The 16,998-nt window shown below is 48.6% G+C and overlaps 1 protein-coding gene across 4 annotated transcripts in view; it reads right to left on the bottom strand.

The window, feature by feature from the left end:
* Positions 1-729: 729 nt before the first annotated feature.
* Cracr2a (calcium release activated channel regulator 2A) overlaps positions 730-16,998 on the bottom strand; it is a 113,680-nt gene continuing 97,411 nt past the window's right edge. For 2 of the 4 annotated variants that reach the window (XM_063286981.1, XM_006237505.5), the window contains 3 exons: positions 9,298-9,399; positions 6,872-6,948; positions 730-5,460 (listed from right to left, as the gene is read on the bottom strand). In XM_063286981.1, coding sequence (XP_063143051.1) covers positions 5,376-5,460; positions 6,872-6,948; positions 9,298-9,399 — 264 coding nt within the window. In that variant the 3' untranslated portion in view covers positions 730-5,375. Of the gene's footprint in view, positions 5,461-6,871; positions 6,949-9,297; positions 9,474-16,998 lie in introns of those variants that run through there. The other 2 variants (XM_006237508.5, XR_005503914.2) reach the window with 2 other exon arrangements.

Here is a 16,998-nt window from a genome sequence, read left to right as displayed (position 1 = left end):
GCAGAAGAAAGAATCAGTGATTTTGAAGACAAGTCAATTGGGGTTCTCCAGGCAGACAGGCAGACAGGCAGACACACACACACACACACACACACACACACACACACACACACACACACACACGATGAAGAGAAATGACTTCAAAGACCTACCGAACTGTCAAGCATACCAACTATGCATAATGGAATGTTCAGAAGCAGAGAAGGCATATGAAGAAGTAATGACAGAAGCCTTCTCAAACTTATGAAAACCATCAACTTAGTCCATCATCCAAGAAGCTCAACAGCATGTAGACAGGATGCACTGAAAGAAGCCAATAGTTGGACATGCAGATACAGCCATGAGAGACAAAGTACTTTGAAAGCACAAAGAGAAGAGAGACAGCTCACATAAGGGATCCTCAAGGAGACTAAGCTAATTTTATACCAGAAACCATGGGTGCCAGAGGCAGTAAGATGGCATAGCCACAGTGCTGAAAGAGAAAAGGAAGTCAAGTAAAAATTCTCTATCTCCAAAATGATACTTTCCAACTAAGGGTCAACTAAGATATTTCCAGATCAAGAAACTGAAAGACTCTCACTGAGGTGGGTATGTCCTTCTGAGAAGTACTAAAGGGAGTCCTTCAGACGACCACAAGGGAACCAGATAACATGAATAAACATGAATGAATAAAACACACTACAAAATTATACACTTAAGCATGAAAAAGAATATACATGCACTTTAATTATAACTCCTTTAAAATAAATATTTTTATTATTTGATGATTTCATACATACATATATTTCGGATCATTTTTACCCCATCTCTCCCCCAACCCCTCCCAACACCCACTCCCTCTTCTCAATACCCTCTCCCAACTTCTTGTCCTTTTTGTGTTTCTAATAACCAAGTTCAATTAGTGCTGCCCATATATCTGTGAACATAGGGTCATCCACTGGAGCATGGTTGACCTCCAGTGGCCACATCCTTAAAGAAAAATGGTTCTCTCTCCCTAGAAGCCATCAGTAGCTTCAACTGAGGGCAAGGGTTCATGAGCACATCCAGCTCTATGGTGATGCTGACTGGCTTGATCTTGTCCAGATCTTGTACAGTCAACCACAGCAGCTGTGAGTTCACAAGTGCAATGAACCTGCTAGGTTCAGAAGATGCTGTTTTGGCCCAGTCCTCCTCAAGCTCTGGCTCTTACAATCTTAACATCCTCTCTTCTGTGACAGTCCCCAAGTTTGGTGGTGGGGTGGGGTAGAGTGAGATATAAACATCCTAATTACAGATGAGCAACTCCATTGACATCTACTCTCTGTATGTTGGCCACATCTAACTCCCTTTAAAGGTCAAACTAAAGGGTGAGTGCATAAAACAACATAACAAATCTATATGAAAGGTTCGGGACATATGAAGACATAACTGTTGATAATAAGATATATAGATCAACATAAAGAAGATGAGAATAGAGGTATACAGAATCAGAGTTCCACATCTTAGTAGAATTAAGTTATTCTTGATCTAAATGTATTATCATAATGGAAATGTTCATGGTAACCCTCATTGCAAGTACCAAAAGGACATATTTTTAAAATAAAGCAGATAAGATAATTAAATGATGAACCAGAAAAAAAAGGTAGTGATGGAAAAACAAAGAAATGAAATATATATTAGGTATAAGAAGAAAATAGCAAAGTGGCAGACAATCTTTTCTTATCATTTAGATTAAATGCAAACAAAAATTTGCAATTAAAAGATACTGGAAAATATATTTTAAAAAAATGTGCCAACTGTATGGTGTGTACCAGAGACTCGCTTTAAAGATACACAGATTGGAAGGTAAAAGAAAAAATATACATCATGTAAAACAGCAAATAAAAGAGGGACCATGAAGACAAAAATTTGTTACTCTTCCAAAGGATGCCACTATAAACTGAAGATGTCATGGTTTGAATATGTTTTACCTAGCAGAGGAGCCCTCAATACACGAAGCAAACAGATCTCTAAGAGTAGCAGCGGTAAGGGCAGCTTGGAGTTAAATATTTGGCCTCCATATCCCAACCCCAGAGGAGCTTGAAATTTTACCATTAGCGACTCATTCATTTGACTGGAAGCACTGCCTCTCTTAGAGTTCTCTGTTCAAGCAAGTGAGAGCTCTGGAGCGGCTAAGCTCGTTAGCACCTTAGCTGAGACTGGTTTAAGACCCCTGGAGCAGTGCTCACTGTAGAGACAGTTAAGCCATTTGGCAAAATTCATACACATGATTAAAGGGTCTCCTGAGGAGAGTGGGGAGCCCAGAATTAGATGAAGAAAGGGACAGAGGTGACTAAAGGGGAGAGGAGAAGAGAGACCGTGCCACAGGGGAACATGAAGGCCAGCGAGGCCCAGTGAGGCTAAAAGAACCAAACCCCAAGCAGAAGTGAAACACCTGGGATACTGGTTTGGTGCAGGACTTCCTGACTTGGCAACTTAGGGTTGTGGGTGGCAGCAGACACAAAGAATCATGGGTCAGCTAAGGGCAAGAGAGAGAGGGAGCTGTGGGACTGTCATGAGGCAAGGTCACTCATAGTTAAATAGCCATGGACTGGCCCCAGATTTAAGTGGCTGCCGCAGTCCTGGAGAATGACAGAGGGGAGAGGCAGAGACTGGGGCCTGGAATCAGCAAGGACCATTGCTGGGACACAGGCCCTAGCAGGAGACCCAGGAATCCTGGGAGTCCGTGAGAAGAAATGACAGCGAGGTCAAGAACAAAGTCACCTCTGACTCGGAACCCAGCCAATGGGCTGAACAGAGAGATGTCCAAATGAGCCAGTTCTGGTAAATGTGCCCGTTCTGGGCAGATGACTGGAAAGTGGGTTGCGCTGTGACTCCAGGCTACCAGTGAAACCAGGTCCTGGTACCGAAGGCCTGTGACATAATAGGTACTATAGTGAGTTCTTCATGGCTATTGCCTGTATAGCCTGTAATATGCCTCTTGAGCTCTATGTGAGGTAGACATTGAAACTTTGAGAGAGATGAGCAAGAAAGGTGGCAAATCAGCAGGAGTGCAAATGGGATGGAGACAGAGGGTCTCTGAGCACTCTCTCAGCCTCAGGGCCAGGGTTAGCCTCTGAGGGTGGCTCTGAACCACGTAGTAGTATCTTTAAAAGAGTCAGGGAGAAGATGAGAGCTGGGGACAAGGGACTCCTCAAGCCCCACCAAAATCCATATTCTTCTCTTTTCTTTATAGTGGGGCTAAAGAAAGAAACAAACCAAGGTCTCTCTGTCCCTGAGAACTCCCTGACCCCATTCCTTCTACTCCTAGTCCTCTAGATTCATGGAACTTGTCACATGTCCAAAGGTTTGGTGCCAGTGTTCTCCCTCTCTCCTCCAATCCCTTTAAGGCCTCTTATTTACGAATGGTATCCTTAGTTGGGATATCGTGCTGGGCATTAAGGCATCAGGGGGCCCAGAGGATCCCCGTAGAGTCTGCAGGTCCTGTGCATTCCAGTCCCATCTCTGATGGTCAGAAACAGAGGAGCTGGCCACACTGTTCATGGCCATCCAACCTTGTACCTGACCTGCACACACACAGAGTGGGCACCACTTCCAAGTGGCTCCCATGCCCCCTCTCCATGCTCCAACCCACAAACATAACCATTGCCCTTCCTTCCCCTAGGGAAAGATCTGAGCCTTAGCTCTGGCGCTAGCCTGTGAGGAAAATAAGTATGTCGTCAGAGTCATCACAAGTCATCCTACGTATCCTAGCAGAAAGCTGGCACGCATCAAACAAACCACCCTTCCTTTAACTGATGGGGAAGGGGTCTGGGGTAGGAGCCGGCCTGTGGCGAGTGTGGACCTCCTCAAGACACGTGGGCATAGGTTCTGTTAGCATCCTACACTGGCTCTCTGGTCCCTGCAAATTTTAGATCAGAAAAAGAGAAAAGCCTTCCAAAAGCAGTTAGGCATGATGGGCCTCTCGTTCTTTGAGGGGTCTGCTGAAGAGTCTGTACAACATGCCTCGGAACTCTAGCTTGCTGCTTCTCCTTGCTTACGTGGCTATGTGGAGTTTGTCCTTAACATTCTATCCTCTTATGTGAACCACACTTGTTGGGTGTGGGTCCTCGGGCCAGTGCCTGGTTCTTCTGCCGAAGAAGAGAAAGTGTCGGCAGAATGTCAATCCCGTGTGAAAAGCACCTTTTGCGATCTTTCTAGCCTGCCTTCCATCTAGGACAAGGATGCATTTTCCAGCACCCAGACATTTAGTGCTGATCAGAAGCAGGGAATGGACCCTGGCAGGGTTCAGGTCATTCCCTGAAGCCTAGCGCCCTCTGCTGAAGTCACCAGCTAGAGGCAGCTCACCTCCCAAGCACCTGCAAATTGCCACTGTCACAGCTACATTTTAAAAGCCAGTACAACCTCCTGGAATAAAAGAAAATGCAATAAAGGAAGCCGATAATCTCAGACCTAGTGTTGGACGCCATTCCCCTCCACATGCCCGCCTGTCAATCTGCCCTGTCAATAATCAGATGTGATTTTCCAAAGAGATACCTCTTTGGAAAAACCCTCAGAGAAGTGGTTTCTGTGTGCGGCATGCGTCTTAGAAATAGCCACTGTCTTTAGTCTCAGATGTCTTCCCCCCTTTGGTTTTCTTCTTCAAAGTGAAGTAGGAATATGCACGCTGTGTAACTCTAGGCATGGAGCTGTCATCCACTGTTTACCCTGGAGCCTGGGTTGCAGGGTCCTTAGGAAGCACACTGCAGAGACCTACAGGCACAGATCCAGTGAGTGCAGATGGAGCTGGGAGAGGCCTGTGAATCTTGTGATTCAGGAACTCTGGGAGAAGCTGAGAGCCCCGGGAGCCACCTCAGGTGTCTCAAGGTCAGTGACCTGTGTGCCGAGAGCAGCTCTCTGGTTTCGGAAGAACTGGCGCCAAAGCAAGACAGGCCACCCCAGCATCACCCAAATGGCACATCTTTGGCCTTCAAGAAGCAGCAAGTTGCCCCTGCACTGTTGTCATGGCAACCACAGTGCAGAACCTCCTGAGGGCATGGGGAGAGGAGAAGGGAGGTGGAGAAGGCACGTGGTGACTTTTCTGGAAAAGCCCATCTGCTCCTTTCTTTCAGAAAACCACACTGGAGGAGGGGGAAGGAGTGGGTATTGGGGTGTAGATGAGAAGGGGGGAGCAGATTTCAAGACACGGAAAAGGCAGCCTTCCTGGCTGCAGGTGTTTCCTTCCATTAGGGGAGGCAAGTCACCAACAAGGACAAGGCAGAGCAGGCCTTGCTAGGTGTTGCTGTATATGAGCCCAAGTGCTGGTTCAAGTAGCCATGTGTCCTTGGGCTTCGAAGGGCTGCTGGCTGAAGGTGACCTTGGGCATGGGCAAGCTGGCTGGGGCTAGGGAACTACTGTCAGCCACAACAGGATTTCTTCTTGGCAGGGGGGCCAACCTGAATAATGTCCTTCCTCACTGTGTCCTCTTGCTCCTTGAGTAATCTGGACAGTGGAGGGTGGAGGGAAAAGAAGAGATGGGGTCAGCAGCAAAGTAAAGGCTAAGTTGGGTGCTGGCACCGTGGACCAGCAGCCCTCCCCTGAGCACCAGTGTCTTCCTCTGACAACACAGATGCATGACTAATTTTGAGGACAGAGAGCCCGATCACTTTGGATTCTTAGAGACACCTCTGCTGGGAAGCTACCCTAGACCATCTTGGCAAACCTCTGTGCCTAATAGCACTCTGGTCCCTCTCTTGGTGACTCCATCATACAGGGTCACGTGCATTTGCTTAAGGACCAAGACTTTATCCTGGTGATTCTGCAGGCGCCACCGTGACAGCACATATCTGAAGCTCAGCCAATGTTCACGACTGGTGGTCAGCTCTGCAGAGGGCTGGTGCCTGTGGCCACAGCCCCAGGTTAAACATGAAAGGTGAGGGGTGCCAGCAACAGGGCAGGTCTTGTCTCTGCTCTGTGCTTCCCAGGCACTTTCGCCTCCTATGTCCCCTTTGGTGTTCATAACCGGTTAGCAGGCAGGGAAGTCGTGACTGATTTGCTTACATTCCCAATGTCGTCAGTGAGTCAACGGGCAGAGAAGGGTCTAGAACTTTCCTCCTCAGTATATGACATAACCCATGGACAAATACTTGTTCTTGAGTCTTAACTGCTCAAAGTCAAGTATTTTCAGACGCCCTAATATGAGTGCTGGGTGTAACATGGGCACCATTCAGTACTTGTTGGATGGAGGGATGGACAGAAGCTTGAGCATTCAAAAGACTCCTGGTGTGGTTTGCTTTGCCTAGTTTTTGGTGTAGGCAGGCTCTTGGGGACTGAGTCTATGTAACTGGGCCTTTCAGCACTGCCCCTGCCTTTCTGTGGCTGCCCTGGGTGCTTCCCTCTCTCCCAGCCCCACTTTTCTCTAGTTCCTCACTCTCCACCCCAAGAGTCCACTTGTTCCCATGCTGGCCCTCAACTGATGCCACTGTGATACCAGCCAGTGCTAAGGGGGGGCTTTTTCTTTCTAGTTTTTTTAAACCTTTTCAATGATTCTTTGTGAGTTTCACATCATGCACCCCAATCCCACTCATCTCCCTGTCCCTTCATAGCCACCCTCTACCCTTGCAACCTCTCCCCCAAAACAACTTCTGATGGGACACTTTGCAGGCATATTTTCTGGGCAAATGGCAGCCTCCGAGATGGAAGGGGACTGTGGTAGAGGTGACAGGAAGGAACACTATCTCTCCCCCAACTACTGTTTCTCCCATAAAGTCCTGGTTCTGCCTCTGCAGTCAGGGGGCTCAAGAGGGCAAGAAGCCCCTGTGTGGCCGGTATGGGGGCTAGGGATGGTGGGTGGACATCACTGGCTGGCCATACATGGGCTCAGCATGTTTCACTTATCAAATGACTTTCCTACCTGGCCAGGTGGAGCAGGGACTCTTTGGTGTTGTGACCCGAACAGGCGCTGCACTCGTAGAAGATCAAATTGTTCTCCTGGAATCACAGAGCAGAGCGGGTATGTGGGGGGAACCGGAAGGACCGGGGAACCAGAGGAAGCTGAGGAGAGAGCCGTCTGCTTCTATCTATAACCTTCACCTCCCCTCCTGACCTGGCTGGTTTCTTCCTCCTTGTGCCCTTACCGGATGCTAGCTCTCTATGTAGCTACAGCACTTCCACAACCACCACCACCTAGCGTGGCCTTGTGCTTTCACACTCTCTGAGACTCTGTCAAGGATGTACTTGATGGTTTCAGGTTCACACCAGCCTTGGAAGCAGGTAGAAAGGCCAGGTCAGGCAACACTGTTCCCACTTTCCAGGCAGGGAAACTGAGTTGAGAGAAGCAGTGTGGCAGGTCCACTATGGTCTGGCACTCAACAAACAGCAGGGCTCCCCTAAAGCCCCTCTAACAGGACACCATTCTTCGGTGGACCTGGGGCTCTAGTAAGATCATGCTCTGGCTGCCCAGCTGTGAGCATCGGGTTATGGGGTAACTCGTCACTCATCGGGCAGAGGTGGTGCTGGGACACGGGGGCTTTTAGCCAAGTGCTCCGGGCCCACTGGTCACCTCCATTAATAAGCCACTCGTTCATGGTAACAGTGCTAATGGAATCGAGCTCTGGTCTGGATGCTCTTTAGAGGTTGGTGTCCACGGTAACCAGGGGTGGCTGAGCGTGCACACTGAAGACTGCAGCTCGGGAGGCTTTGAAAACAGCAGCTTCCAACTCAGTTGTCTTCGTCCACACCCAGAGGCCCAGCTCCAGCCTATGCCCCTGACCCCACATCCTCATACCTTACTGTCTTCTTTCTGTCCAACACTGACTCTGGAGGAGCCGCTACGAGGATGGAAGGTGTAAAAAGAAATGCCCAGGACCTAGACCTGGAAGACATAATGCCTCCCAGCCTCAAATGCTCTCCCTACCACTGACATACTTGGAATGAATCATTCAACGCCTGTCTCCACGTTTGTTTTTGAACAATTGAAAAGAAAATAGATTAGGGGGTCTGGCCCATTTGGTAGAGTCCTTGCCTGGTACGCATGAAGCCCGGAGTATGATCCCTAGCACCGTGTAAATAGGGAGTGGTGCACACATCTGTAAGCCCAACACTTGAAGATAGAAGCGGAAAGATCAGAGTTCAAGGTCAGCCTAAGCTATATGAGATCTTGTCTCGGTATGAAAATAGAAAATGTGAAAGAATATAAGAGAAAATTGGATGATGATGATGATGGTGGTGATGATGATGGTGATAGTGACGTTGATGATGATGATCCAGGCCTATGTTCTTCAGATGAAATATTTTCATCTGGATTCATTTGGAAATCCAAAGTTTTTAATTTTAGGAAGGTATCACGCATAGATACTAAATATTGCATAATGCCCTTAGTAGATCTGTGACAGCACCCTATCATCAAATACATGAATATTTCTTCAGTGGGACATTTGGATATTCAGTAGAGTGAGATAAAGTCCATAAATGGCTTCATGTCAGTTCCAGTCAGATTTCCTGCTAGATAGCATAAAAAACAAAGGGAAACAAACAAACAAACAACCCTCCTGTCTTCAAAGGATTTGGGTTTCAGAATTGCGCACATGTGTCTGCTCGGGAACCCTGCTCAGTCAGGCCCTTCGTCATCCTCCTTTGGTTCTTACCATCTGTGCTTACCTCAGGCTCTGAGGTTAAGTCCTGTTTTGACTATGAAGTTCAGGAATCATACATCACAGGGCTGCTGGGTACCCTACCTCCCAGGCACACAGATCCATGAAACCAGAAGTGAGAAGAAAGCCTAGGAGGAGCCCTAATCTCTCCTGCCCCTGGTCTGTCCTGCCCCTGGTATGCACTGTCCCCCCATCTGCCCCACCCTCTAATTTCTGCTGGGTCCTGCAGGTCCTGTTCATGGGCCCAAAGGTCCAGAATCTCTCTTCAGTTTTTCTTCAGTTCTCAGCTTTGAGGTTTCATCTTCTATCAAAACCATTCTGTGGCAGGGTGGTCCACACCACTGCCTGGTGGAAAGTGAGGCTTTCATCCTCAGAGGTGATTAAGCAGAGATACAGATAGTGGAATTCCAGGATCAGAGCGAGATTAGAGAGATTCCAGTTTTCTCAGGACACAAGAGCTTCCTCCACACAAGAGGCTTTAGGACAGTTCTCCTGCCTGGTGCTCCCCAAGCAGCCTGGTCTCACATCTGCACCCCTCTTTGCAGTTGTAAATGCCCCAGTACCCAAGATGCCCCAATTGCTTCCCTTCAACAGGGCTTCCGCAAGTTCCCACCAAGGCTCTTGGGCTCACTCCTGAATGCTGGGGGTCCCCACCCTGTCTAGAAAGAGGGACATTTGGGCTTTATACCTTGGCGAGTTGCTCTCCCAGGCCCCGGGGCACTTCCCGCTCCTTCTCATTGTCAAGTTTATTGCCCAGCAGCAGGACAGGAATTCGGTCTCCCACAGCTTCCTGCAGAACAGATCATTCCCTCCACTGAGAGAAGCCTCCCTGGATGAAGCCAGAGAGTGGGCTCACGGGGCTACCTGGAAAGATCCAGGCTCATGTGAGAGTGAGCCCAGCAATGGAGAGTGAGGTCCCTGCCACCCGTGAATGAGTTTGTCTGTTTCTCTCCTCCCCTGCCCCCCATCCATGCAATGGTCTTTTCACCGCCCTTGTTGGCTCTTGTTTAAAGGTGGCCTTGATTTCCCACCTGGGCCGAGGAGGATCTGTCAGGGCTATGGCCAGCAAGGATGCCAACAGGGCCGTGCATCCAAGGGATCATGCACTCCATCCATGACTTTCAGTACCACTGAGAGCCTTGCTAAGTAACCAGAGCCAGTCTGACCAATCAGAACAAACCTCAGATATTAGTCAGCGGAGGCTGGAGCTGATCTCTGGCTGCTTGGATGAGAAATGGTATCTTGAGCTTCTGTGACACCTGAGCTCCCTGGGGGACATCTGAATCTGAGCCACTCCATAAGTGGCTGCTGTGAGCCTAATTGGGGGCAGGTGCTCCTGGACTCTGTTACTTGGACTCCCACGAGGCCCAGCTTAAGGAAGAGCTGCCGTGGCAGCTCTACTTCTCTGGCCAGAAGTGACTTCATGCAAGGTGACAACTGTGTTATCTCTTATGGTGGCTGTAGGATATCAGTCATATCCTGGGGGCTCTGCCCTATCTGCAAAAGGGGGTGCTACACGTACATGCTCAACAGCAGAACAATGGTCCAGGGACTTGCAGCCGTGCAGTAAGTATGGCGGCGTTCACGTGTAAGAAGGTTGTTACTTTTACTTTGTGAAATACTTAATTAGGGGCTGTTAATCATAATTTGGTAACGAACAGTTACTCACTGGGGCTGAATGTTTTGCTAAATAGAGGGGCTGTGGGACAGTAGACACTTAAGAGCCTAAGTTACAGCTTTGCCAAAATGTCTCACTGCTTTGGCCCAGCGTCTCGGGCAAATGGCCAAAGCCTGTCCGATCGGAACACCTGCTTTAAAGTTTAAATGCAATTACCTCGGAAATTAAATCCCCCATGTTTCCTTAATCCACACACTCATTTTTACTGCAGCTCCGTAGGAGAAAGTAATTCTCCTTTCCTAAATGGGGATGCCAGGCTCAGAGGGCCACCATGGAACATCTGGCCACAAAGCGAGAGAAATGAAGGGCACTTAGCACACAGGTCGGTCATCCTCTGACCTTTTTTGCCCAGGGTCACATTTCTAGGAACGCTCTGTTCCTCGGAATGTTACTAAATGGAAGACTCTAAAAATGGCACCTGCTGAGAAGAGGGTAATTGGTGATCACGATGATGTCTCCTGTCTTCTGACCCACCAGAATTAATGAAATCACATGGGTAGTGGATAAGTAAATTGTACCATCGTTCTCTTATTCCAGAGCGAGAAACCCAGTTAACAGCGAATCCCGACTGCTAGTACCCCTGTTAGCTGAGTCTTAGTTAATGGGAATGCCCCAATCCAGCCTGTGGCTGCAAAGGCAACAGAAAACTTATGCAAAGAGCTTTTCACATAAAAGGAAGGAGAGAGGAGGATGCAGGGAGCTGGGCCAGAAGACTTGCTGTTTAGAGCGCACGAGAGAGAGATATTTGTAGACTTATGTGTGAGGAATGACTAAGGTCTGTGGGATTTTCTCGACATGGAAACTCTGAAAACATGAGCATCAGAACTGGAATCTTGGGACAGAGCTCCAACTCCCGTTTTATCAGTCGGTGGAATGGGTCATGGCTCTAACTCCTTTCCTCGAAAAGGGGAAGCCCGTCGACACTGAGTGTCTGAGTGGGATGGGGCAGGGCCCAAGTCTCAAGCCTGATATGTACCCTTTGCAGACAGAATGGCATGCTGCTCTGGGGGAGAAAGGCAAACTTCCTTGAGATCCATTCCTAGACAGAGAACGGGGAAAGGGGGTTTGAAGAGCAGAAAAATAGTCAAGCACCCAACTGCACGTCACTTCCACCTTTTGCTTGCTTGTCTATTGCACACACACTCTGGGTAGCTTGCTTTCCCTCAGTGAGTTGCCCTGAAAACAGAGAACAAGGCCCAGCTCCGAGATAAAGGAGACTCCACAAGGCTAGAGGGGGCACTAACTGTGACAAGTCCTCATCACTCTGGCCCGTCACCCACAGAGTCATGAGGAGGCTTGCCTTTGGATGTCTGTCTTGGGATCTGCCCTGACTCCAGAACTACCTTCTTTATTCCTAACTAGGTTTTCTGCCCGTCTTGTACTACTTGGTACAAAGAGACACATAAGTACCGATTAGATGTGGTAACGATTTCCTTTTAAATTTATCATTATTTTGGTGCTGGAGATGGATGCAGGGTCTTTCCCATGCAAGGCTAGCACTTTGTCACTGTGCTATGTGTCTGGCAGGACATCTCCTTTTGAAAGTTAAATGGGTGCCTCTGCTAAGCCTGGGGAGACTTGGGTGAGCAGGTCCACCTTATCCTCTGGAGAATGCTGGAGAATCCCAGAACATGCACCACATAATGTAGGCCTTAGCTCACTGGCCAGGCACACATCTGTCCTTAGGAGAGTGGGCACTGCTACCTTCCCTCTGGTTAATTCCTCTAGTAGCTCCCGTTCTCTGAGTCTCTAGTCTCTGAAATAGGCCTTCTGAAAAGTCTCTGTTCTAGAATGTTCTAACAGAGAAACCTCTCTACATTTTTGATCACCACGGTTGCCTTTCTCTATATTTGAGTGCAATGGAAGATAGATTTGTTGAAATTTAACATCATCCATCTCTAACTTTACAGAATAAGAGCTGTCAACTCAGCAGAGGACTGTCACTCAGCCCAGGGTGTGCAGCTGCTGGGTTGAGCTGGTGTCTGTGTGTCTGTGTGTATGTGCGCGCGCGCGTGTTCACACACTTGTGCACACACACATGCGTGGATGTGGACGTGTGAATATTTGTTTGCTGGAAGCATGAAGCAGCACTTAGCGGAGAGAATGCAATTTCTCTCGAGCCAGAAAAAAATTTTTTTTTCTCAGCACATTAAAGCATACCGTTAAGCTAAGAAAAAAAATGGCTGCAAAATTATATCTTGAGGGTTTCCATATTTATCCATCCACCCTCTGGACTATGAGTCAAAACAAGATTTATTTGTACAGTTCGTTTTGAACTGCCAGCACTTCAAGTTGGATTGTGGGGGTGGGGGGATCAAACTGCTGTTTTTTCTCCCTGCTGTACACTGTCACCAAGGACAAAGATCACAGGCTGAGATTTCACTTGCGACCAGGAAGCAAAAAGGAAGGGGGCCAGAACCTCTATGGCTGAAGAATCGCTCTACTTTGAGGTAGGAGCAAGAAGGTCTGGAAAGGAGATAAATGTACCTGTGCATTAGCAGATGTAGCATGGGCCACGTGAAGAGAAGCAGAATGCAGAGTCCTGGGCCCTGGGTTATAGCTGCGCTGCACCTCACAAGCTGTGGGTGCCCTTGGACAAGTCACTTCCTCTCTCTGTTCTCCAAAGTGAGGTGCATGTTCGAGTGCGTGCATTCGTGTGTGTGTTGTGTGTGTGTGTGTGTGTGTGTCTGTGGTGTGCATGCTTGTCAGTGTGTGTGTTGTGTGTGTTGTGTGTTGTGTGTGTGTTGTGTGTTGTGTGTGTGTTGTGTTCTGTGTGCATGCTTGTCTGTGTGTGTGTGGTGTGTATGCATGCTTGTCTGTGTGTGTGTGTGTGTGTCTGTGGTGTGCATGCTTATCTCTGTGTGTGTGTGTGTGGTGTGCGTGAGTGTGATGTGTGTGCATGCTTGTCTGTGTGTGTGTGGTGTGTATGCATGCTTGTCTCTGTGTGTGTGTGTGTGTGTGTGGTGTGTGTGAGTGTGATGTGTGTGCATGCTTGTCTGTGTGTGTGTGGTGTGTGCATTCTTGTCTGTGTGTGTGTGTGTGTGTGTGTGGTGTGTTGTGTTGTCTGTGCATGCTTATCTGTATGTGTGTATGTGCATACTTGTCTGTGTTGTGTGTGTGTGTTGTGTTGTGTGTGTATGCTTGTCTATATATGTGTGTGTGTTGTATGTGCATGCTTGTCTCTGTGTGTGTTGTGTGTGTATGCTTGTCTGTGTATGTGTTGTTTGTTTAGCTCAGAGATGCTGATCTATACAGTTTCACCTCTCCATCCATTCTTTTTTTACTTCCTTAATGTATAGACCTTACTATATGGTGCTATCTGAATGATTAAAAAGCAAAAACTAAATATGAAGTTCAATTAGCAGAACAGACGTTGGAAATTTACAGCCTAGACCTGGGTGACCCGCCAGCCCACATTTCTGTACCCAGGTCTGTGTCCTCAGCCTGCTTCAGACTCTCAGGGATCTTCAGCTGCCTAGGTTGTTGTGGTCTTAAGGAGGCCATGTGCCATGCCCCACTGCTTTCTTCTTCAAATTGGAATAGTGAGGTCCAGTGGTGATGAGGTCCACAGTGAGTGGGCGGGGGATGGAGAACTGGCAGGAAGGATGGATGGCTCTGACTTCCTGAGTCTCATGGTCCAGTCATCATGGGCTATGGCTCAGCCAAGCTCAAGCATATTCTGAACAAGGCCTGCAGGCATCGTGGAGCTGCCCTGGTGCAGGGAGAGCTGGGAGGGGGAGGCAGGGCAGGAGTGGTGGGGACAGAGCCGTCTCATCACACAGGCACTCCTGTGCGTTGTCAGAGAGCGACCCCCAAGGACTCTCTCTGTTCTTGGAAGAATGAAGGTGGAGCCTAGCAAGAGGTTTCAGGTCACTAAGAAGGGAGTGAGGTAGTTCTTGAGAGCCCCTGGTTAGTTGTTATTATTAGTCTTTTTGAGACAGGGTTTCTCTGTGTAGTCTTGTCTGACCTCACTTTGTAGACCAGGCTGGACCCCAACTCACAGAGATATGCCCACCTCTGCCTCCCAAGTACAGCGATTAAAGACGCGTGCCACCACTACCCGGCTCTGATTTAGTTCTTGTAAGAGAGTTGTCATACAGAGAGGAAGTCAGGCTCACCCACTTCCCTTTGCCCCACCTCAACTCCCTGCTTTCCACCCGGATGAGACCCGCCATGGGGTAATATAACTAAGAGGGTCCTGCCAGGGTGCAGCCAGTCCAGGTACCACAGCCCCCTGGCTGAATTAGATTTTCTTCACCTGTGGTTTCTTTAGGTATCTTGGCCTCAACATAAGAGCCAGAGAGTAATTCTCTAGCTGTTCTCTCATATGTCAGGTCTCTGATTTCCGTCAAGCTGGATAGGTCTTTAAACACTCTCATTCCTATGCCGCTGCTCTGTCGTGTGTCCTCTAAAAGCTCAATGTTATGCCCTGTAGCTTTTGCACAGGGCCATTAATACAGGGTCCTGTTCTTCAGTGAATTGTTGGCCCAAGTATCAGGGCCAGGAAGTGGCAGGGCTGAGAGGATAAGTACTTCTTTTCCAGGGAGCTGCGTCTCTTTTCCAAAGCACCTGTTCCCTCCCCCATAACCTCTTCCAGACCACATCTTTCCCATTCATGGCAAACGCAGCAATTTAAGGCCTTGTTCTCCAGGCGTCAGGTGGACTGGGGGGTGGGGTGGGGCACTGGGAACAGCTGGCCACCACTCAGTTAATAACAAGACTTCAAGCCCTGAAGACTGTTATTAAAGCTCCTCCCGCCCTCCTTCTCCAGGCAAGGGAGTTGGCAAAGTGCTCCGAGCTCTTTGAAAGAAATAAGGTTCTCCACAAATATAAAGTACTTATTATTTTCAGTTCCCCTCAGATCAAATTAGGTGTCAAGTTTTAATCTATCACCTGACACCTCTGATTGCTGGTTGCCAAGGCAGAATGACTTAGCTTTTCAAGAATGGGGGGGATAATTATATCTATGATGCTTCTTTTCCACACCTTCAATGCACACTCAACCATTGGCACAGCCTCCTACACTTGCCCCTGAACCCTGAGCCATGGAACTGGATGCCCTTCCCAGGGCAACCCCTCAGGCACACGGCCCGTGTTCAACAATGTCCTGGCGAGGGGTCTGGGGTGCTCGGCAAATGACTCAGAGCCTGGCTCTTTGGAGTATGTAAAGAGCAGCACTGACCTCCATGTAAAGTTGGGAGGAATTTGAAATTGCATTCCCTATGCCTACATCCAGGAGTGGGTTTGCCTTTTAATAAGACTTCCGGGAGACTCCCATGGTGTTTTTCTGCATTTCCAGGCCCTGGAATGGTCTGTTTACAGGGAGGGCCTTGCCATCGATGTTGTTCAGGTGAGCCCACTGCTCAGGCTGGGTCACACAGGGTTCCTTTAGAGCTCGTCGGAACCTTCTGTCAAACTTGTTACAAAAGACAAACCCCAAACTACAAATTCTCGACATGTAGATGATCCCAGGTTAGTGGTGTACAATTTACCACCTCAGCCCGGTGTCTAAGACCATGGGTGAGTCAGGGGTCCTGTGGGGTGCCTGCTGACAACCCCTTCAACCAGGGGGAGGTACACTCAGTACATGGCCATGTGAAGAAGGCCCAGTCACATGCTACGTCTGCAATGATACCTTCTAAGAGCTATTCCTGCTCACCAGAGTCAGCCTGCTCTCCTCTCTCTGGACAGATCCCGGAGCTTCTCCAGAAGCCCTAGAGACTATTGACAGTCCCAGTGACAGCAGAGAGCACAGTCCTGTGTTTGTCTTCCTCACCGCCATACGTACCAGGCATTGGGGCTTCCCAGCTCACAGCCCAACTTGGATGTGTGTGTGTGTGTGTGTGTGTGTGTGTGTGTGTGTGTGTGTGTGTGTGTAGGGAAAGAAAGAATGGTCTTGGAGAAGTGGCCAGCTCAGTTTCTTCATCCTGAGATGAAGTAATGGGTTCCACTAGATTATACCAGACTGAGTCTTTCCAGCGGAATCCCTGTTGTCTAACCACATTGTATGCAGACCTCCCGTGTGCAAGGCTGGAAAAAATGCTGGGTAGGTCAGACTGAGAAAGGAGCATGTAGGACCCTGAACTGTGAGCACCGAACCTTTCCCTGCTGCCCCGCCCCACTTTCTAGGAAATGTCAGCATGATTCTAGGGCTCCAAGGACAGAAGCCTAAAAACCCCACTGGATTAGATCATCGCTAGTGTTTCTTTCGGTCCTGCCAACATCACAGGAAGAGGAGGATGATGATGGCGGCAGCGGTGGTGATGATGATGGTAGGAGGAGGAGAATCCTGTCACAAATTTCAAAGTCAAAGATCATTTGCCTCCTCGATTAGTCCCATGAAGAGACAACCTAATGCCCGATGCCATTTCAAAATCCAGCTCTTCACATTTGCAAGTGTTTTAGGGACAGGAATTTCGAGAAATGATTTGTACTAAGCAACTGTCTCAGGAACTCTTAAATCTATTTAAGACTCCAACTCCTTCATTTTCTTGGTAATGGGAGACAGGTAGACTGGCAGCTGAGAAAGGGTGTGGTCCAGCTGAGAGATGCTGAAGAGAGGCAGACTTGGGTGGAAGAAGTCAGATGTCAGGGGCAAAGGGTAGGAAGAAACCTGGATGGGCAGGCGAGCCTGGGATAAAGTTGTGAGTGTGTAGAGGGTCAGAAGGGAGAGTGGGGGCACAGACAAGAGTCTGGCAAGCCCAAGAGCTG

The sequence above is a fragment of the Rattus norvegicus genome, chromosome 4 (genome assembly GCF_036323735.1).
Source record: "Rattus norvegicus strain BN/NHsdMcwi chromosome 4, GRCr8, whole genome shotgun sequence".
NCBI lineage: Eukaryota > Metazoa > Chordata > Mammalia > Rodentia > Muridae > Rattus > Rattus norvegicus.
Note: the sequence above shows the minus strand (reverse complement) of the source record. Positions and strands in the feature narration are given on the sequence as shown.